The sequence below is a fragment of the Melospiza georgiana genome, chromosome 4, assembly GCF_028018845.1.
Source record: "Melospiza georgiana isolate bMelGeo1 chromosome 4, bMelGeo1.pri, whole genome shotgun sequence".
NCBI lineage: Eukaryota > Metazoa > Chordata > Aves > Passeriformes > Passerellidae > Melospiza > Melospiza georgiana.
In genome coordinates, this window is record NC_080433.1 from 29,112,899 (window position 1) to 29,135,701 (window position 22,803).

A 22,803-nucleotide genomic window follows, 5' to 3' on the forward strand; every position below is an offset into this window, starting at 1 on the left:
TAATGGCAGACAGGAATATTGCAATGGCTTTAGAGGGGGCATGGCTAAGCTTGGTCAGGCCACCATGGTGGGTTTAAAAGGTTCTATAAACCATGACTTTTCTGACTTCTTCATTCACTGAAACAATTTGACAACATCCTCCTCTCTCAAGCAGCCAATATACTTGAGTACAATTATCACAATGTCATGAGCAGAAGCCTGTGGATCTTGGTGGAAAGCTGCTACCAGGTTTCTGGAGCAGGACCACAGGCAGTGCCATGACTACCAACAGCCCACTCTGCACTGCTTCCCAGTCATTTGTTTTCTGCACTGAAGATGCACAGCATCATCATGAAGGAGCACAAGATGTGATCCCGGCTTATTTCATATAAACAGTCTGTTCTATGCTTGTCTTTCATCATTCAAATTTGTTAAATATAATACAAAAATGACGTAACACATGCTTTCAATTTCCAATTCCACTTCCACAGGTCCTTTTTTTCAGGGAAACAATAAGGGAGCGAGATTAATTCTAGCACTCTGCCAGTCATTACAAACACAAGAGTAATAAGGCACAGTACACATGTAGCCTAGTAAGGTGCTAGCCATTCCCTTCTGTTCCTAATCCACAAATCTGGTAATGTCACATTTCCCAGTGTGGGAGTATGAATTCTCAGCTCAAGCTGTTGAGACACCTCCTTATAGTTTCTGGTGGCTTCACTGAGCCAGTGCATTTCAGTTGAGCCTCAAATCTTCAGTATGGGCTTCTGTAGTCGAGGAGTATGAAATCCCCAGGGCCAAAGTTTTTTAAAATTACCCCCAGCACTCAAATTATAGATTTATCCCAAAGCTCCATTTGGCAGGCACGGCGTCCATTCTCAGCTGATGGAAGTTGGCTCTGCTGCACTAAAGCCAGAGAAGTCAGGGGTGAATCACCCCCCTGAAGGAGTGGTCAGAAGCCTTAACAGTCACCAGAGACTGCTTTTAAAAGCTATTCTCCACCATGATGGAAAGTATAAGACAGATAAAAAGTACTAAAAAAAATACTAAAAGCTTTTATGTTTAGAATTTCTTTTATAAGATACTTTTCTGAGGACTAAGATGACTGTTACTTCCGAAATGAACATCAAACTATACAGGGCAACTCTGAAGCTGTCAGTTTAACATCTGTACAAAGAAAAATCATAGTGTAGCAATACTTTCAAAAGCACAGTTTAGTCAGTGAAAGATAATATAGTTACATAGCAAGAAATTGTGCTTGAATTAGTGTATGAGGAATCTCGAAGAGTTAACTCAGCGCAGACAATCAGCATGGAGTGGATGATACATTAATAGGGCATTTGATTAAGCAGCTTACTGAGTGTTTGCCAGTAGAGTACAGAAAAAAACTTGTAAACCTTTGTGGTACAGAGGGAATTGTGTTTAAAATGCTTGAGAAAGAGAATGTTACCACAAATAAAGAGTGGTTATAACTAAGAACACCTTAAACACTAATTAAATCATATGACTTTGGGTTTGGTCTGGTTTTTCAACAATTATATTATCATCGACTAAAGTATGACTTGGATTATCTGCCTGTGCAAATGAGGAAGAATGAAAAACAACCAAATAAAATCTTTCCTTGAAAATCTGTGCTTGCTATCAGGAGATCTGTCCTGGGCATATAAGGAGGAGAGGAGTGCAAACGCTTACTGGGTTTAAAGAACCAGCGAAGAAGGAACAAACACATCCCTGCCTTTAATACACCTGCCTTCTGGGACTCTCCCAACCTATATGCTGTCCAGAGAGGCTCAGGCATAGAAAGATAAGAGTGAAAGAGAAATTATCTTCAGAAACTGTGAGGAGCAGTAGAACACTTTTGACTTTGGGAGGTGCTTCAAAATCAAATCTGCCAGGGTTAGGTCTGGCTGAAGAGGCTCACATAAAAATCTCTTTTCCTAGGATTGTATCCTAGGTCTGTAGTAAATACTCTCCCAAGAGCAAGAGCAAAGTCTGTCTGAGAGCCTCCCCATAATCCAGCTCTGTTTAGCTCATTAATGTTTCAGGGGTTTGGGGGCCCTTTCGGAGTTCCTAAGTACAGCTCTAGGCACTGATTTCCATGCCTTCCCCCTCCTGGACTGCTGACTTCATGAATGTTTTGCTTAGAGATACTGCCCCTCTTTTTGGAGTCCCCCTGCTTCAGTTTTCTGAATCTTCCTTGGCCACACCATTGCGTTCAGTGTCAATTATTTTTATTTACTGAATTCATTACACAAGACCCAGTCTCACCTGAGAAATGTATACCTCCAGTCTCTGCTGGATTACTGAGGCAAACAATTAATTCAATCAAGGAATTTATATTAAAGGGTGCTGATTCTGTCAATAACCTCGTTTCCTACTTCTCAGAGGTTGCACTGTTTCACTCAGTGACCTCTTGTTCCACATCCTTGAAAAAACAACATTCCACTTCTTATGATCACTTGTCAATCTTCCATACATTATCTACCTTCTGGTTTTCTTTCTAAAAAAAGAGTTTTTATAACTACAAGGTAAGTTGTGTGAAGAAAGAAATTGTGAGGAAAATAAAATCTTGTGCAGGATTATGGGATTTTGCATGGCTTGATAGGTATGTATTAATACAAGAATAAACACATGCAGTGTATGGGAAGGACTGCAGATATTTGATTATTTTTGCTTTCAGTGTTAGGTTTATGTGATATACTGACATTTGGTATTCCTATAAACCATTTGGACGAGTAAGTTAAGACAACATAAGTTAAAGCCTTACAGATTTTTTTCAACATTAGCATTTTAGATATATGTATTTTATACTACCCACCATACATTACTGCATTATTCTGATCTTATGTGATTGTGCCAGATTCTCTCTGCCAGCATTGAAATGGCAGAAAGGAAAAAGCAAAAATACAGCAGAAAGAAGGTAGCTATAGAAGGTGGTCATTTCTCAGTAGAACAAAAGATACTGCTTTGTGATGTAACAGTGAACTGAATTGACATCAACAAGTTGAACTGTGTATAACACAAGCTTTCAGATTTCAGGAAAAATCCATGAAACTTATCTCTGTCTCATGCTTTGAGGGGGCTGGGGAACAGGGGTGGGCAGACCTAGCCTTTCTATTTGCAATTCTGGCAAAGACGAGTTAGGAAACAAACCTATTCTGCCAAGATCTTGTTTCCACACCAATCTGTGTTCTGTTAGGCTATTCTTTTGAACATTTCCAGAGAACAGAGATGCTCTGCAGAGGCTAAACTACACATTCACAAAAACTAGTGGGATTCCCACAAATATACATAAGAATATAGAAATACAGATGACCCAACCACACAACTTGTTCAATCCTTTTTCTAGTTAGTCTGTTTAATTTAATCCAATCTATTTCTGTGAAGCAAAATCACTTTTATGGTGAGTAATTTCCTGATAGTTCAGGGATATTTAAATGGACTCATCTGTTCCAAATGGAGGCTTCACCATCTGTTCTGCCCTTTTATTACAAAGAGAGAGAGAACCGAACTCACTGCATCAGCATTTAAGGGCCTGCAATGAAATGATTTAGGTGTATGTGTGTGTTCTGTATGCACCTGGTATGTTTTCTCACATACCAAACACAAATCAGTGGGAAGACCTGTCTCTTGTAACCTAATAAATTCTTGGATCTAGTGCCTTTATTCCTTTCTCATGGCAGCAGAAACTGAAGGCCAGTAGCTTGCATTTTATTAGGGCAATTATGACCCAGTTGGTGTCCTGCAGGGGTTATTTGGCTCACATTTTGTGATACCATTTATTTCTCTACATAAAACTATCAACTCCTATTCATTCCCTCTTGCTGGGCCTATATACAAGTCACAAGTCATTGTGGACAGAAATCTTGTAGGAGATGTGCTGAGGACCTGTCAGATTGCTGAAAAGCTCTGTTTCTCCCCAAGAATGTCACGCAATCTTTTCTAACAACATTTAGAGAAGACCAGAAATTCCAAAATGCATTACATTGCATCATTTTTCCTTTTCAGAAAGATAATTTTAGCTGTAGCTTAGGAAGGGAGGTGCCAGTTACTGCATCTCATACTCTCTGTACCAGGAGACTGACTGCAGGTGTTAATTCAAAGCAAACCCTCAGGTCCTACCTGTGTTGTAGCCTCTCCCAAGCGCTGGCCAGGGCCGATGGTTCTTCCAGAGATTGCCCAAATACCAATCACTCTGGTTCTCCACCAAGCCAAGAACTTGCTGCCCTGGAAAATGAGCAAATTGCAAGAATATCATAGATATAAGACAGTCAATAAATGGAAAAAACACAGGAAATCTGGAGAGGGACAACCAGTGGAAGGAGAAGGCAGAAGATGGGGTGCTGCCTTGCTTCCTTCCATGCCTTCAGAAGAAGCCAGCCTATGTAACAGACAAGCAGGCCTGGGACAGAAATTCAGCATGGCTCATTTCTTCCCTGGCTAGCCTGAGTAATTAAACACTGTGGGAAACCTTTGTAACGCTGACAGAAATATGCCATCCAGACAAATCTGAATGTTGCTTGATTTTAGAATACAATGATGGAGAATCCTCCTAGTGAGAATTAAGTGTTGGTAAAATGATCATCTAATATGAAGATCTGTTCATACTCTGATGGAGATAACATAATTGAAGAACAAGGCTCAATGTCACAAAGAGTGACTGAGAAAAAAGTGACCCTTTTGCTTCAAAAAATACTGGATTTGAAAAGTTTACCTACATAAGAAAGCTGCACTGTTTTAATTTAAGAGAGTAATTTAGAAGTCATTTGGGTGAGCCTGTGTAGAATGCTGCATAGAAATTATGACTTCAGTTTTATTTCAGTTTATCTTGCATTGATTAGCAGCTGGCTTCAGCTAGAGTAAAATGTATTTTAAATCAAATGTGTCTAGAAGGTTTGCACTGCTTAAAAATCAACCGAGAAATGAATGTTTGTATAGATAAGGACTTAATTATGTATCCTAAAATGTGGTGTATAAAATGTAAATAAGAGAAGTGATTGAAAGGATGCTGTGGTAATGGAGGATGGAGGGAAGGGGAGAACTGCATTTGAATCTAGTCAGAGAAAGTAAAAGGAATGGTGCTTTGAAAGAGGGACATGCTCAGTGAGGGCACTGAGACTAGTACTGGAAATTATTTTGCAATCTTTTGAGAAAGCAATTAAGCATCATGCTTTGAAGGCTCGTTTTCAAATCCCAGCTATGCTTGTAAAATTGTGTGCATTGTCACAGCAGTGCACTGCAAGCCTGAAATGACCATTCTATGTTGCTTACATAAAACCACAGCTATTTCAGTATGGTCCAACACAAAGGTCGGGCTGAGAACGAGACACAGAGACAGATATGATTAACTCAATTTTATAATTGGCTTGAAAGGTGATTGCAATACACTCTCCTGTGGTATCTGCAATTCAGTGGAATGTCAGTAACCTCAATGTGTCTGGAATGCTGTCTCAAAGAGTGTAAGCAGCAGCGATTGGCCAATGCATATAAAAAAACAAGCCCAGAGCACTAGGAAATTTTTCAAGAAGTGAATGGAAATCAATCTAAAAATAACTTTGAGAGATTAACAAATCCACTCCACACCACTCTAGCATCATCCTAATGACAACATGACACTCCTCACCTTATTTTCCAGTGATGTATCTCCTATTCCCTTACATATTTATTATACAGTATATACAATTTTTCATGTTAGATCCCATAAATAAATTTTTAAGAAGGTGGAAAAGCTAGGAGAGAGCAAAAGCATCATATCAAACCCATTGGTACTACTGAAAACTGGTAATACTAACAGAGCGCAATGCACAAGCAAGTGAAGGAAATTACAAGCCAGAGGCAAACACATCCTAAGCAGCTCTGTTCATACAGATAAATGACAGCATCTCTCAACCTGTGAGACACATGGGACGCACTGGACAGCACATCAGACTTCACAAGCCGTATACTGTGAGGAAATATGAAAGGGATCTCAACTGGCTGAAAGGAGCCTAAGGCAAAAAGAGGCCGAAGGACACAATTTAAGCCAACACTTGCTGACTCCCAGCTGGAAGTCTGCCTGTTTATAGCCACTCCCTTACAGCCGAAGTAGAATAAATCAAGATAAGAAACACTGGCTAATAAGGGATGAGGAGAAATAAAAAAAAACAACACAATAGAAAATGCAGGAGCAGCTGGGCTGGAATGGGTTGGCATAGTAGGTAGAAAGAGACTGACCCTATCCATAATCTAATAGCACATTTCACAACCCAGCAGCAAAAGAAATGTCAGAATTCCATTTGCAAGAAGCAGATACCAAACTTCTTTACCACGGAGCATCAATCTGCTTTCATTACTTTAGCCTCATGGATTTCCCAACATGCTACAGACTTCAGCCTTTAAACCAATGGATAAGGAAAAATGAACAAACCTTAATGCTTGTCAATGGTTTTCATTTCCCATGTACCAGCCCAAAATCTCAGTTCCAGTAATTTACCCCTGAAATACTTTTTTCTCAATTATTATTTCTCATGCCAAGATAAACTAAAAAAGGTTTAGGAAATTATGTTGGCATGTATTTACTGTAGCTGTATAATTTCTTTCTGTATTTTCCCTTTATTTTTGATGACACCAGAAAAAAACCTCACTTTCACCAGTAATCCTTGAGGTTTCATATGGGACACAGATGAAGGCAGAAATGAACATCATGTAAGCTTTAAGGCTCAGATACATGGATCAGATAATGTAACTTAGTGTGTATCAACTGAGCTGGAAAAACTGCCTGTACATGCCCTCTTAGCTTGTCACAGACACACAGTAAAATGTATGAGCTAACATGCTCTGGTGTGCTCTTGCAATGGCCTGGCAATGTGCACACGTTCACACACTGTCCTAGAGTAGAGCATTATGCAACTTGTCAGGCTGTTGTAACTCTTACTGGTGCATAAAAGCCTATTAGGCAGATGTGATAGCTTGTCTCCCAAGCCACCTTGGAGAAAATTATGGAGATATGCTTTCCATCTCCTCTAGTTATATTTCTATTTTCTCTAGGCTGGAATAGTGTTGCTGTCTTGCTAAAGAATATATTTTATTTCCCTTTACATTGTCTCTGTGATCTTGATTTAAGGCAGAAGCAATCCAGAAAATAGAACTTCAGCTGCATAGTAAATATTAATGTTTCCAAAAAGGTTTTCATTCTGAATCAATACAGAAAAAAAGAAAATCAGAAATATTTTCTGTAAGACAATCCCAAATATTTTGATCTGAAGATATAAAAATAACATCTAAGAATGTACAATCATCCTCATGTTACATATAATACAGATGCATAATATATACTCTATAGACTACATTATTCCATGTATCTCAAAGTTCAAACAAAAAAAATCCCAAGTTGTGTCCTTCCAATTGCAACCAACTAAAAATTCACTCAAAAGCTTTCACTCAGTGTTTTAAGGCAATTTTGTTCTTTAAAGAATCATTGTAAGAATATCTGTCCAGTACCAGCTATTTCATTTAGTTATTTACTTTTTCAAGTGCATCACAAAGTTACAGACATGAGGCACGTTGAACAGCTCTCTGACAAAACCAGCCTGTCCCTCTGCCACCCTTTGTGCCTCCCCTGCAAGGTGCTCACAGTTCTGCAGGAAATATCACCAGGTTCACTCCACCTCTGATCATACATCAGTCTGAATTCAGCCTTTCTGGGCAACATAGACCAGAGTTCCCTCCCAGCACGGCCTTTTGGGAAAGGCAAGCATAAAGGAGTTATGTGAGCTATTCTTCCAGCAGATGAGAACACGGTGTCTGCCGTAATGGATTTGAACCTTTCAGCATTCTGAGCTGCTGGTTTCTTCTTCCTAAGAGTTATTATAATAAAATACCACAACTAACAGCAAAAGCTCTATCATTTTCTGTGCTGGTCCTGCAGTTATGATTAAGTGCACTCCTCTCACTCTCTGTTACTCCAGGCACAAGTTAGCTTATGAAAATTAAGCTGTCTTTCTTACTTCTTCATACATCACCACTAACAGCCAGACAAGAGAAAACAAGGCTATGATTCTGGCATGACCACTGTGAAAAATTACCAGGCAGGCAGAATTACAGCTGGATTGCTGGGAGTGGGGCTGTGTGCTGCCTGGCTGTGGGTTGAGACTTCTCCAGAAAGCAGCTGCAGATACAGCATTTTGCACAGAACAGCTGCCTGACAGCTCCCTCACCATGAGAAGCTTGGCTGTTGCTGGGAAGAGGTTTCCATGGAAAAACAGACACTTCTGAAGCTGACAACTCAGTGCCATTAATTCTGCTTTTGCTTCACAGATTTTTGGTGGCTAACGGAGGGGAAAGCATTATGCTGTAACTCAGACACTGAAGGGGACTCCAGACCTTAACTCAGCTCCCAGCTGTGACACCGATTTCTTGGGTGACACTGAACAGCCTCTTGATCAATTCTCCCTTAAAAAAACTTTACCCCTCTTCCATTTTGCCGGTCTCACATGTTGCAAATGTAAGTCCTCAGAGTTAGTAAGTGTATGCTACTTTCTACAGGAAGGATAAGAGCAGCAGCACATGGCCAGGCTGAAGCTCCATCCAGCACGAGCTGTCTCCAGCAGCAGGGAGGAGCAGCTGTGCAACACGGAGCACAACAGTGCAGCTGCATGGTGCCTCTTCTTAATAGGGGTCCTCTGCATACAGTCACTCATGGCACATGACACATCTGAAGGAGTATCAGCTATTTTCCATGTTGGGTCTGGTATCTGCTGCTTTTTCTTGGTGCCAGTCTCGGTGCCTGTGAATAATATTTTCCTTTTCTGCCCTATTTTTTCCCATTTTTAGAGGACTTCATCTTCTTTACAGTCTATGGTACACAGGACCTTAACCTGAGCTCTTGCATTGATGTATTTTGCTATAAAAAACCAATAAAAATAGTAGTAAAAGATTACAGTTATTACAGGTACTTTCAACATCTTCCTTAGTGGAAGTTTTGTTTTTCTTTTAAACCTATAGTTTATGACTCCACTGCAATTAAAGTAAGAGCACTGGACCTACTCCTAATACTTGAGTGTGAATTGCACTCTCTCAGGACATCAGACTGTTTCCAGAAAGGGGAAAATAAGAAGGCAAAAATAAAGGGGAAGGAAGGGCTGGAGTGTCACCTGATTTCCCATGGCCAAAGGATGAGCTGGTATCACTGAAAAGATTCAGCTCACTTCTCCTGGTTGTTGGATTTGCAGGGTTTAGTTGTATTTGGTAGAAGTCTTCAAAGTTAAAATCAAGTGCAAAGTAGTTTTCAGCCTCTAAAAACATAAGTAAGAAATTTCTACACTGCAGAGACTCTTGAAGTAGAACAGAGCAGAACTCTGTCTTGCTACTTCTAACTACTCTAACAGTCATGGTTTAGAAAATTAGGAATTTAATACAGACATGAATGCTGGAGCTACAGCCAGATACTGCCAGAGCAGTGCAGGTCTTCAGTATAAGCTGAAAGAGAGGAGAAGGACTCCACAAAAATTTAAGATTCAAGCTTGGCAGGATTCAGAACTGCAGCATTCTGCTCCCAAAATGAAACATAGAAATAGAGAATAAAAAACTGACAGAAGGGAAAAGGGGAAAACTTACATCTTCGCAATGCTGGAAATATTCTAAATTGGCCAGTACCAAGCCTGATGAACACTGTCAGGACTAGCTGAATCTATACTGGTTGAATCTATACTGGTGCAATAAAGCTGAGTTATTTTCTGCATGATTCAGAGTTAAAATCTTTGATTAATGCCCTTTGTTTCTTTTCTGCTTCTCCTGATTTCTTTTTCTTTAGCCTTTAAACACCTGCCTAACAAACCCTTCTTTTCTGAAATGTGTGAGGCCACATCCTTAGCTGGTATAAATCAGCATGATTTCAATGAAATTAGTGTACTTAACCTGACCAATAGCAGTTGAATGTGTTGCAGTGCATATTAAATCTTGCCTGAGTGACCCTTTCTTGATGGCCTTCCTGCCCCTGACCATATATTGGTTCATACAAAATAAGTGGCTTCCACAATATTTCACTTCTCCAGCCACATCTCTCATCTACCTCTTCAGATCACTGTCAAGCTCAAGTTCTTCATCCTCACTATCACTGCCATTTGCAATTCTTGCACTGTCTATATAAATGCATGTTTTTTTCCTGCTCCCAGGCTCATTTCTCTCTTCAACTGCCATGTCCTCTCTCATTCCTAAAAGAGACTCTGTCTTCTCATTCAACAAATGCCCTGATTTACCTCTGAAAATTTATTTCAAGCACAAAATCCCTCAGGACTTTCCTCCAAAATTTTCTTTAGAAATTTTACCATGAGTCCAATGTATAATACACACATAAAATTTTGTGGGTGCTCTATAACACAAGTGTGCCAGACCCTAAAAACACAGTCTGACACGGTTTCATACACTTGTATGGTACAGGATACACTGTGTTCAGCAGAACTGAATGCTTTAACCTCTGCTGTGCATTTATTTCAGAGGTGTGCAAACATAAGACAGACATATGCATTACATTTGTATGCACATATTCACATGCACATACATAAATACATGCATAAATATGTGCAGATAAGTGTGTGCAAATATATAGTCTCTGCTGTGAGACTATATTATTACACATGGAAATGTAAGTTTCATGGAAAAATGCCTCCTGCAAAAGTTAAACTTTTTTGCTTGATATCTCATTTGCATTTAGTACATTGCTGCCCCCCAGCAACCATTTCTCCTTCTTAGTGGACTAAATAGTCATGGAGAGAAACTGCACGGACAGTTATTAAGGGCCAGGTTGGATGAGAAGGTGGCCAAGGAGAAGCTCACTGAAGGTACAGCAGGACTGGCTCAGAAGGGGAGAGGATGGCTCCACAGGAGCACCATGTGCACAGTACACTGGTGCCAGGAGAAGAAGAGAGGATACAGGCAGTGAATATCTGCTAAGAATGGATGGTAGACAAGGCAGATTTAGATACAATAAATCAAGGGCAGAGAAAGTCAAGATGAGCCAGGTTGACTCAATGGAAGAGAAAAGAGCAAGTGAAAAGAATAAAGGCAAACTCTGGCAAGGCAGAAACAAGGATGTAAAGCAATGTTATCAGCTGACTTCTGGGATGTACTCAGAGATGGTGAGGTGACAAGCACAAAAGAAGGTAAAGCAAATCAGACTGGAGAAGAAAAACAACTTGGCAGGAGTCTATACAGAGAGAAGCATGACAAATATTTTCTATGTGGTAGGAAGGAGGATTCAAAAGGCATACATAAAAGGTGATCAAGAGGATGAAGCATACAGAACTGGATTGAGAAAGGTTGGGGTGAAGACCTAGATCTGATTCATCTTCATAAGGAAAGATGAAAGAATGAAATCAATCAAGAGAAGAAAATATATTGGGTTTCTGCTCATCTTCTAGTGTCCTCCAAGGAGCTTGTTAGAAAAATTAAGAGGACAGTGAGAAGTCCAGCAAACCCCAGCAAAGCTAGTAAATCTATCATTAATGTTTACAGCACTTTCATCTGCAGAATTTCAGTGAAATGGATTCTCAGCAGCTGAGTACAAGAGGGTAAGCATAGGAAAAAAGCCTTTCATTTTGCAACAAAACTTTGTTGAGGTTTTCTGCGGTCCCTTCCAACCTGGACCCATTCTGTGACATGCCCAACTCATTGCCATGAAATGTGCTCTGGAATGGAGTCTGGAGAAGAATGAAATGGTTGTGCAATTGTAAGCTTGAGCAGAAGAGAGGCCCATACCAGCTAAACGAGCTGCTGAGCCAGTCCTTCCTCACTCTGTTTTTATGTTACTGTTTATGGTACAAATAGTCCCAGCAGTAAAACTGCCATCTAATTAACAATAGATACCTAACAAGCAATAGGAGATGTCACACAAACCATTTCCAGCTGGTAAATACTTTGATAACCAGGCTGCAAGAGGTCAGCAAGTTGTACCCACTGCTCTGACTACACACCTTACTTTTTTTACTAACACCAATGGCTTTTCCTTTATCATGGTCTCCTTCTAAATTTTTTATTTATTTAATGTAAAACTCCACACTCTGGTAAAATTGAAAACTTCTTTCTCTGAAAGCAGCAAAACATCCTTGTGAACAAAGTCAATTCAAATCCACCCCTTCTAATATTCAGGCACTGATTTGAGAGAAAGGGTCCAGAGTTTCAGGAATAGGCAAGGTTTTAAAACCACTGCTTGAATTTGGGCTATGAAGTAATAAGCGATCAATGAACAAAAAATGCTTTCTTTTTTGTTTTTGCTGCCAAAGATAATGCAATAAAACTGTGAAGAGTAAGAAAGTAACTATCCATGCACTATGACTCCGCCTGTCTTAAGTGCATCAATTTTATAAAGAGGATAAGGTCCTGATAGGTACATTTTTGTTGGCACAAAGCCCATCTGTGAAACGAGTCTCAGTCACGGGGAGCTGAGCAGCAGCACACAGTGTGTGATCAATAAGGCTCTGATCTGATGCCTTTCAGTAGCAGCACTTCATTAAGAACTTACAGCAGGAGAAACTGAGGCTCATGGTGATGGAATGACACTTCCACGGTCACTGGGGAGGTGAGTGGTGATCTAGGAACAGGTGCCAGGACTTGTGGGACCCAGAGCACCGATTTTAGACATTGAGAAACTGTCCCTAATGAGAGCGTAGTGCCTAAGCTGTCACTGCCAGTAATCACTCAGAAATCCCCACTCAGCTCACCGTCGAGCAGCTGTCAGCTCACTGGGTCCACTGATGGCTGAGTTTTTCCCTGCCACATCTTTGAATGCTACGTGCTGCCCTGACATAGATTTACTTTGGGTACATCCCTTGGGATTCCAGGCATGTCTCATCACTTTCCTCTTGATGTTCAGGCAGCTGCATTTTTCAGTAGTGATGTTAGCTGAATGATCTTAACTCATATTTGCACCAGGTAACAGAGGTTCAAAGCTGTCTCTTTGTCCCTCATTTTCACCACATCACTGCATCACTACTCTTCATCAGGCTTCAGTGATTGTTGTCTGAGGTTGTTGGAATAGCAAACTTCTTTGCAAGCAAGGAATTAGAGAAAGAGAGTTAGAGCTTCTTAATATTCCAAAGACTGCTCAAAGAAATTGTGCACAGCTTCCTACTTATATCCTTTTGGGCAGTTATCATGTATCAACAGCAAGATATTAGCTCCCTTTTCTTTTTACTTAAAAGGAACAAATCTTTTAAATTGATTAACACACCAAGAATGTTTTTAAGCAAGAAATCAGTGTATGCATCATAAGTACTTTCCCCAAGAATCAGAAAAATCCAAAATGCAGAAGCAGAGGCAGATACCCAAGATGAACAATAAGAAAAGGGTTGGTTTTCTAGTGACAATTAAAAAAATCAAAACAAATCAGAAAAAATATAGAAAAGGGCTGTAACTATCTGCTCAATGTGAAAAAGGTTGCCAAGTTATAGTTTGTTGTGTTGAAATCCAACAAGGTTGACATTATTTTTCCCCTCTGTTGGGTTCAGTTCTGTTAAAAAAATAAACAAGCTTTGCATTTCCCTTTGGCTATGTGGCTTTATCAACCTCTGCAAATTCTTCTAGATGAAAATTCAGGAGTTGTCCCTTCAGTAGACACAGACTGCAATAAGATGATGCTACCTGCCTAGCACTTCTTGCCAATGATCCAATGATATTAAGTGCACTTACTACACTGACAATTGGTTTGTGTAAACAGCTCACTTTATCCTTTTAATTACTGGCTTCAAGACAGGTTAGAGCTCACAAACACTACTGCTAGGAATTATTTATGCATCAGGAGTATGAGACAGTAAGGTGACACAACAAATATTTGTTCACGCCTAATGATTAAGCACAATAAAACCTGTATCAGAAATAGGACAGAGCTCTGACACCAAACAACTTGCTGTTTTGCATCTTGAACCTGCAGAGTAAGAGATGCTTCTGCCAGATGCTATAAAACAGTGGCTGTTTCAGATATTTCATGCTTTAATGATGAGCTCAAGAGTCTTGGGATCTGTTCCTCGTTCTTATGTTGACCGTCGGTGCAATCAGAGACAGGTCACCTCTTCAGTGAGCTGCAGCCTCCCTAAATAGGATCCTGCACTCAGGCAGTGGAAAAGAAGAAAACAACTTGGAAAACAGAAGTGTTGTAAGTTATTTTCTGAGCAAGAGATGGACCACTGAAAATAGCTAATAAATGTGCAGAGAATTTGCCTTAAATTTGAAAACAACCATCCTTTCTCTATGTTCTTCTCTCTCTTCCAATCTGTACTCTGGAGAGATCTGGATTTAAAGGGTAAAGTGGTTGAGATGTTCTCTTGCTGAAAATATGTTTACTTGTGAACCCAACTTGAAACCATACATTGCATGGGCTGGCTCAGCTTTGACAGCATGTCCAATACTACAGAGTCATGACGGGTGCAAAGGTAAAATTACAAAGCCATCTTGAGCTCACATTGAGCTCAGTACCTTCAGCTCTAAGAATAAATTGTGCAGGATGCCTTGTGGATTGCTAGCAAGCATTAGCTAGTTTACTTTCTTAGTTTATGGCTGTTTACTACACATATGACACATTTTGCTTGCATGACTACAATATTGACCAAAAATGGTCAATATTCCTGATGCAGAATCTAGTAAGGCTTGGAAAAAGCAATAAAGCCCCATTCTTCAGTCTTTTGCAGATCACTCTGTGGATAATACCAGTGGTTTTCAGATGTTTAACACTAGTCTGTCTCAGCACTGATATTTCCTTTTTGTCTCTGTTTATTGGCTTAGTAATGAGTGATTCCTGCTGTTCTGAAGAATCTTCAAGCAAAGAGGAAGAAGGCCATCTCAACTAAGTAAAGGGATAAAAATTAGTGTTATGAAAATCAGCTTAAGTTCTCTCTCCCTCTCTGTTGTTTAATTATTTAGTCAGTGCAGGTCAGGGTTTAATTACGACAAACAGATGAAAAATGTGAGGCCAATAGAGCACAGGAAATAAAGAATTTTATCACACAGCCCTGAGTCAGAGAGTCTTTCAAGTGTTGCAAAAGAGTTGAAGTCCAAAGGCAAAGAGGTGAGAGATTAGCAGAAGGCACCAGTTTCACTTAATAGATCTGTTGGTGATAACAGGAAGAAAGGGCAAGACTTGCTGTCCACTGAAACACAACAAGTCCCATAATGTATTCTGCACATCATATCGTTCAAGCCTCTAATATTTCATTCATTGATTTTATTGTCAAATGAAAAGGCGCTTGCTCCAAATGGCATTTAGTGAGAAAGACGGGGAGAGACCCAGAGTTCATTACTGGGAGTTTGCTCACTGGGTAACGTTGACATTATATGATAAAGAGCAAGAAGAAGGCAGAAGTCTACTGGTCCTAATGTTTAGAAAGGTCTTTCTGGTTCTCCTCCTGGAAACTGAAGGGCTTTGCACCTGGTCAGACTGCAGACTGCCTCACATGTCATCTGAATCCATGAAAATGCATCACTCCAACTTCTCACACAGGCCCTCCCTCCCTCTTCTGGCTGAGGGCTCCTTCCCCTACATTAGTATGGAAAACAGCACACTAGCACTCCACAAACCCCACAAACTCATCCCCTGTAATGAGGTCAACTTGTGTGGACCTTCTAAAAGGTTATGTGGACCTTCTAAAAGGTTATGTGCAGGAGAGGCAAGATGTATAATGGATTTAGGCTGAAAACAGCTAGCATTTGCTGGGCTTCAGCAAAACAACAGCATCTGAAGGCAGGCAGAGCAGCAGAACTTTAAATGCCCCAGTGGGTAAAAATAAGGTGCCTACCAGCATCTTGGAAAAACTTTTGTGAACTTCTTTATTAATTATGTATAGACACTCCACCTAGATTTAAATTTATACAACAGTATCCCTTTTTTAATCCCAGTCTACTTTTACTGCTTTTTTTAAAGTGACTTTTATAGCAAGGTTTAGCATTCAAGTGTTCATTCAAAAATACTAAAGAATCAAAATGATCATCTCAAATATTGAAAAACCCTCATATTTCCACAGTAAAATGAGAGAGATGCATGAAAGAATTATGAATTCTGAGGACATCAAGAAGCAGGAAGCCAAGTGTGCAGTTGCAGCAGGAAAGCATGCAAAGGGCAGGGAGCTCTGGCACCCGCTAATCCCCTTAATCCCTACTAATGCATGAAGTGTAAGCAATGTCTGCTTTATGAAGTAGTAAAATGCTGCTATGAATTTTGAATCTATCTTGAATCTCAATAAATTTTGCAATCAAAAGGGTAAAAACATCAAGTCAAATAGCAGTAAATTTCTATTTACTCATTTTCCTGTTCACCTGTTTAAGGATGAGATGGAAAACAAAATTAAAACTGAAATCTCTAAAACGGACATAGCTAACTCACTCCCTCATAAGCACAAATGTCAGATAGCACACTGTACCTGCTCTTAAAAAAGGGAATAAATCCATGAGGTAAGTATGAGAAAATTATTCACAGCCTATCTGTATCATAAGCCTCTTCTGTGATAAAGAAGAAATAAATTTCAAAACAGAGGGCTTCCCTCTCAGTCTTTCTTGGGTAGGAAAAAAAGAAATCCCTCACGCATCAGATAATCATGTCAGACTAGACACTTTATTAGCTCATAGTTCCATGTAGTGGAAACTGATGTCACCTTTTGTCAGTCATGCTGCATAGCCATTAAGCCATAATAAATACAAATTACAATAGAAACATATTAAATATTTTAGCAAATTAAAAATGGATTGCCTTTCAAGTACTAAAAACCAACAAGAAGTTTATATATGCATTTGCAGATTAGAAAGGCAGTAAGTAACAAAAAAAAAAATACAGCGATATAGAAGACAATTTTAGCTGCATATTAGGAAGATCAGTAAGACCCAGTTAAATGTAGTGATGAAATCTTTACTTCCATTGGATTTAACACTGTGAGGATTCAGACCTAGGTCACATAAATGCTGCAGAAGCAAGCACGCTAATTTGAGAAATTACCATCCCACAGCAGGAGTTCCTGCCCACCCAGTTAATTTCAGTGTCCAGCTATCTGGGTTAGCTGCAGCCCTCTCCACTGCTCCTCCACAATGGCTGTATGGAGAGTGAGAGGGACAGTAAGTCCCCATAAAGCCTGCTCATTTAGCTCATGGAAAAATACTGAAGAGATGATAGCAATAATTTCTTAAATCACTCCAAACAAAATTGTCAGGACATCAGTTTATGGCTCCAAAAGCATCCAGTAAATGGGACATTTACAGATAATCTGTTCTAATCTCTAAAAAAGGTAAATCCTTTGGGAGCACTGAGGGCAGATTTGTGCAAGGCTCCCTTCAGTATCTCACTTCAGTTTCCACCTCTGTCCTTTTAGAAGGCAGAACCGATATTTCTTTTCCATGATTCTTTTCTGGAGGTGCTAACTTATAAAATCCAATTGTGTAGTCCCAGACAGACCTGCCTAGGATGTACTCTTCACAAACAATAGATAATGTAGGTGGTTCTAAGTAACTCCTGCAGTATCATCTGTGCACAGATTTATTTTTTTTTTCAAGTCTATCCTAATTAACTCATATTTTAATCCATCCAGTTTCAGTCACCTTCTGTTACAGTGTCATAAGTGACCCCCGGGTCATTTCTTAGCCCCACACTTCATTAGCACTACTTTTAGCTTGGACCTACACTTGCTTCCTGTAATGCCCTAAGTGTTTTCAGAAACAAAGTTTTTCTTTACAAGTATGTTTTCTGTCTAATTTGTAAGATTTTCTCTCCATGTTCAATGCTGTAAGATATGGATGGTCAATTGTGCTTTGCAAACTGAAATAAGAAATGCAAGGATCATTTTCAGTGGCACTTACTTACTCAAAGTAACAAAAAGGAGCAGAACACAAGACCCCCTCTATAACACATGAAATGCTTCTAGAGTAAGACATGACCTTATGGTTGAATTTAAAGCTCTTAATCTGTCACTTAGCCCATTAGTTGCATGAGGAAACAAACTCCAAAGCATAGATCAGATTCTGGGACAACCTTCCAGTTTTTATCACCACATGAAGAGCAACTGAGCTCCCACCTTTTCCATGAAAGAAAAATAAGCAATTTTGTATTTAAGCTTACAAGATCAATGCTGCAAGGAAGTGAATTTTAGGAGTATGTTTGCACTAAAAGAAAGAAATATTTATGTGAAATGTGACTTAAGACACAAAAGCATTAAAAAGAGGTCATTATCTGTTCTGGAAGTGGAGAAAAGACTTAAATATCATTATCAGATTCTGACCAGCTCTAGAAACTGAAAAGTACTGATGTTATTTCATTTCATGACAGATGGGGATGTTCACCCCTCAGAAAGATTGAAGGAGGGCTGACTCAAGAGCAATTACATATTATAACTAATTTGAAGGATTTTTTTCCCTCCTCTTTTCCTCCAAGTCCTCTAAGCTAATTTTGTAGCTAACGCAAGGACAGATCTGAGAGAGTAATTATCGAGCAGGTACGACAGGATTAAGTAAACGCTCTATGACAAGACAATACTGAACTTCTCTCACTGAACCACTACACAAATTATTTGTGGCCAGGATTAAAGTATTTAATTAAATCATCTTTGTCTAGATGAAACATGAAAATCATTTTCTAAATTGCTGCAAGAGAGAAAAACACTTCCCTTCGTTTGCTTCTTACAATCTATTGAGTCTGTAGTTCAAAACCAAAATGATCAAAACAGCAGTGACTCACTGGCAAGAGCATTAGGATAAATCGAACTACCCTGAAGGTTATCTCCTTGCATACTTTTCTCCTCCAGCCAAGATGGTTGCAACACCAGGCAAATGCACCACTGGAGAAAAAGACAGCTTCCAGACCAGAAAAGTACTGTCCCTCCACGATATGAGAGGTTTATACACAAGAATTCTTCTTAAAGTAAAGCTGTCAGTCACTTCAATGAGCTCTTACTCAACGTTAGCATTCTGCTAGAGGACTCTGAGGGAGAAAAGGGATTGTAATGTTCTTGTTTCACAGAAACAACAGAAAATAAGGAAGCCTTCCTTCTTAAGAAAAGACTAAGTTTGTGTAGAACAAAGGATTTTTTGACCCCTGAAATCAACAAGGGGAAAACCCATCAAATTTAAGACAAAGATTCTTCCTGAGATGTATTTTCTGCAGTACCGGAAGGGAGAACCAACACTGCGGGGGTGCTCAGTTAAGGCCAGAAGGTTCAAAATACTCTCTTGTCTCTCAAGGCCTCCATCAGAAACTATGAGACACAGCAAACCTAGGAGAGAGAACTGAGAGACAGGTACCTAGTGTTTCTATGGACTGCACTGAAGAACCTCTGAAGTCATGGTTGAGCTGGGAGAGAAACTTTAATGTTTCCATAAAAATGTTTTTAAAGTCACATGTAGAAAACTGTTTTGAGTAATGAATACCTGAACTTGGCTGGACTTCATTTGGCTGCAGAATTGAATGGAATAATCTACTGGTGGATAAAATGCAAGGATTTGGACTTAATTCTCTAGCCACTGTCAACTAGGATGGAACGACTTCAAGCTATTTCTTTCTATTTGGACTAGTATCTTGGCTGGAAGAAATCCCAGTGGGGAAGAACTGTGTTAGTTATTAATGCAAATCCTTACTATCTCCCTTCAGAAGAGAAAGATGTTGTCATTTTTCATACTGGATGTCTACTTCTTACAGCAGAAAGCAAATCAATCCTTTTTCTTTCCTTTTAATTGCAAGCCATAACAAAAAAAAAAATAAAATTTACAAAACCATTACAGATACATCAAAGAATAAAGTATTGTGAATTGAATTTTAGGTCTAAGAAACTTTGTCATAACCTCTTCAAATGACAACAAAGATGAAAAATCTACCTACCGCTAAACTTTATTATTCCCTGTGCTGCATGGATGGTAAAATAAATAATTTTCTGAAGGGAAAAAGAAGGAAAATTAGATAAAACAAATATTACACATTTTTATAATAATTTCTTTTAAATTCTACTGTTTTAGAAACAGACTATGGATTCTTTGCTCTCAAAAACAGCAAAACCAGTTAATAAATCTTCTATGTTAATAGTCATTAAATGAACAGTCTGTGTGAATATATGTGCAATTAAAAACCAAGACCTAACACTCAGTGAGTTTTTGTTCACACAACTATACACATGCATATGTCCATGTGCAGCAGAAACTAGATCAACCCTTCTGAACAATGTTAACAAACAAGGAGTCTCTTTTAATAATTCTAATAATTTCTGGATTTATTCTATTAGTAAGTCACTGTGAATGAGAGAGAAACTAACACTATAAATATGCCTGTAACAACAACATGTACTAGGGAGCGGGGGGAAATATGGAAACAAGCATATGAAACTGCTAAAGGAATAATAATAATATAATTCTACCTAAGAATTATAGAGTGAAGGTCTCTTGTAAGCTCCAAGGTGTATGATACTGCACATATTAAAATATTTCCACAGTATAATCCAAAAGTGATTTAAATACTTACTGCAGCTTTCATAAAAAGTTTGATGTATTTCTTCTGGACCACTTAACAATCATGAGCTGCTGCCTAATTTCCTTTCCCATCATTACTTACTGTCAATAAATGCATGTGTGTTAAAATTAATTTTTCTCCTTTGTAATTAGTCTTGGTCTACCTGCCTGACATATTAACTGATTCTAAAATCTCATATTTGTGACATCAAATGATTTCCATGGTGACAGATTGAGACATATTCCTGAATAAAAGTGGTAAGTGGGTCATATTTGACTGGGAAGGGGAGAAAATTTCCAACTTTCCTTTATATATGTTTGCTTTGATTAGGCTAATCAGTAACTACAGGAAGACACGACTGTGGTACAGTTAATTTGCTGGGGAGCTGATAATCACAGAGGCTTGTGAGGAAGTTTTTAAGGTTATTGTGGGTAATAAAGACTTTAAGAATACGTCAATCACTTTTTGAAGATTAACTAATTTGATTCATAACTTCAGGAATAGTTCAGTACATAACTTAGTTCACTGATTTTTAATTTTTTTTTAAGTGGACTGTTATAAAGAATATGCCACTTTACAGCCATGTTGCAATAGCTTTGAACATTAAGTTCAATCTGTACTTGACACTAGAAAATCTCTGGTCCCTGTCTCTTTGCACAAGGAATTTGCTCTCTTCTCAGATTTATTTCCATTTATCAGCTTCAGTTTGCACTGTAGACCATAATTGAGCAATGGAACTGTATCTTATGTCTCTGGGTCTGCATTAAAATTTGATGTGTTCTGCTGCACAGATATGTGTGTCCTTGGATGATATCTGTCAAGGGTGCTCCAGTGAACACCAGTACTGTCAAGTCCTCAAAATTTGCCAGCACTTCTGGCTTTAAAGGGCAACTGAATAAAATATACTTAACAGGGTGGTCTTAAACATCAGCAACAGCACCTACTGTGAGTTCTGATAAAGTGATCCAGTGGTGGGACTCTGTGTGACAGGGAATGAAGACCCTCCATTTGACCCTCACAAATTGACCTGAAGGAGTAAATATTCAGACACAGCAAGCAGGCATGACTCTTTTATCTCAAGTGGAGCCATTCCAACTTGCAGCAGGTTAGAATTTGGCTCAGTAAATTTATACTACAGAAGAATGAAGTGTTTTTCATGTATTTTCTGGCTTTTATATATTTTCTCATAAAAACACCAGCTGCTGGTCTTTGCTGCTGATTAGCAACCTCTCACTTTCCCATTCCAGGCAAGTCAGTGAGGGAAGTTGTCACACCAAGAACAGAATTGCTGGCAAGGCACCCTCTGGCCAAGGCACGCTCCATGGAGCACATGCTGTGTAGGAGAGGCTTTGCCATTTGGGAAACTGGGCCTCCTGAATCTAATCCAGAATAGCCCAAGTTTAGCTCCTTAGAAGAGCAAGCTAAACTAAAACTAACAACTTTCACTTTTCAAGTGAAAAAGAAACCAACCTGATTTAGGAAATGCTACCAGCATGGATGTGTATATTGCTGTTTGATCACTGAGAGTACATCCCATGTGATGTTTTCATGGGCAGAAACTCTGCAAGTAGAAAGCACCAGAATCATGTGCGGCCCTAGATGTTCAATTTCACAGAAGTTGGTAGTACTTGCCCTCTAAAAGTGTCTGACAGCAATCATTCAGGTGTAGTGAAAATGGCACCTCAGAAACCACAATGAAACCCAACAGCTATGACTTCACGTATTCACAGTAAATCTTTAGCAATTATTCCACTGAGGCTAAACATAAGATAAATCAGAGGGAACTATCTATTCTCAGTGTAAAAAGGGCTCAGTGAGGAAAATATTTATTCCTGTGAGGAATTTATTTGGACAGGGGGAGCTTATCCAGAGCTAGGGCCTCTACACACACACATACCCCTTGGAATGACTAGGCAAGACAGAATGGGATGGAGAAAGGAACCCACAAACAGAACCCAGACTGCAGAGGCAGCAAAGTGCCCACCTATGTCTGTGGCAGAGCTGGGAGACAGAGCTCAGATCCCTGCTGTTCCACTTGGTGGAACTGCTCTTCTCCTACTCAATCCCTCTATGGAGTTTTATCAACTTATTTCACGAGCAACAAAGTTTGCCAATACACTGTGACAATGTTAATATGTAAAAATCATGAACGTTTTTCCTTGTTTCAACAGAAGAGTCTAAATAGCTGCTAAGATTGCAAATTAGCTCATTTCTGCTTAAAGGATTAACTTTTTAGATCTTTCGCATATCAGTGAAGTTAAAAGAAAAAAAAAGACACACAATGCTTTCCCAGAGGGAGTAAAGCCACTCCCCCAGCAAAGCTGCTTTCAACTCCAAGTTCTGGTAACAAAATGGCAAAGAAAAAGCTCTCTGCACCAACTTATTAA

The 22,803-nt window shown here is 39.2% G+C and overlaps 1 protein-coding gene across 3 annotated transcripts in view; it reads right to left on the reverse strand.

Annotated features, from left to right (window-relative positions):
* Nucleotides 1-22,803, reverse strand: part of LARGE1 (LARGE xylosyl- and glucuronyltransferase 1) — a 282,357-nt gene that overhangs the window by 66,046 nt on the left and 193,508 nt on the right. For all 3 annotated transcript variants that reach the window (XM_058021891.1, XM_058021889.1, XM_058021890.1), the window contains one exon: nucleotides 4,102-4,206. In XM_058021891.1, the coding sequence (XP_057877874.1) occupies nucleotides 4,102-4,206 (105 nt within the window). The remainder of the gene's footprint in view (nucleotides 1-4,101; nucleotides 4,207-22,803) is intronic.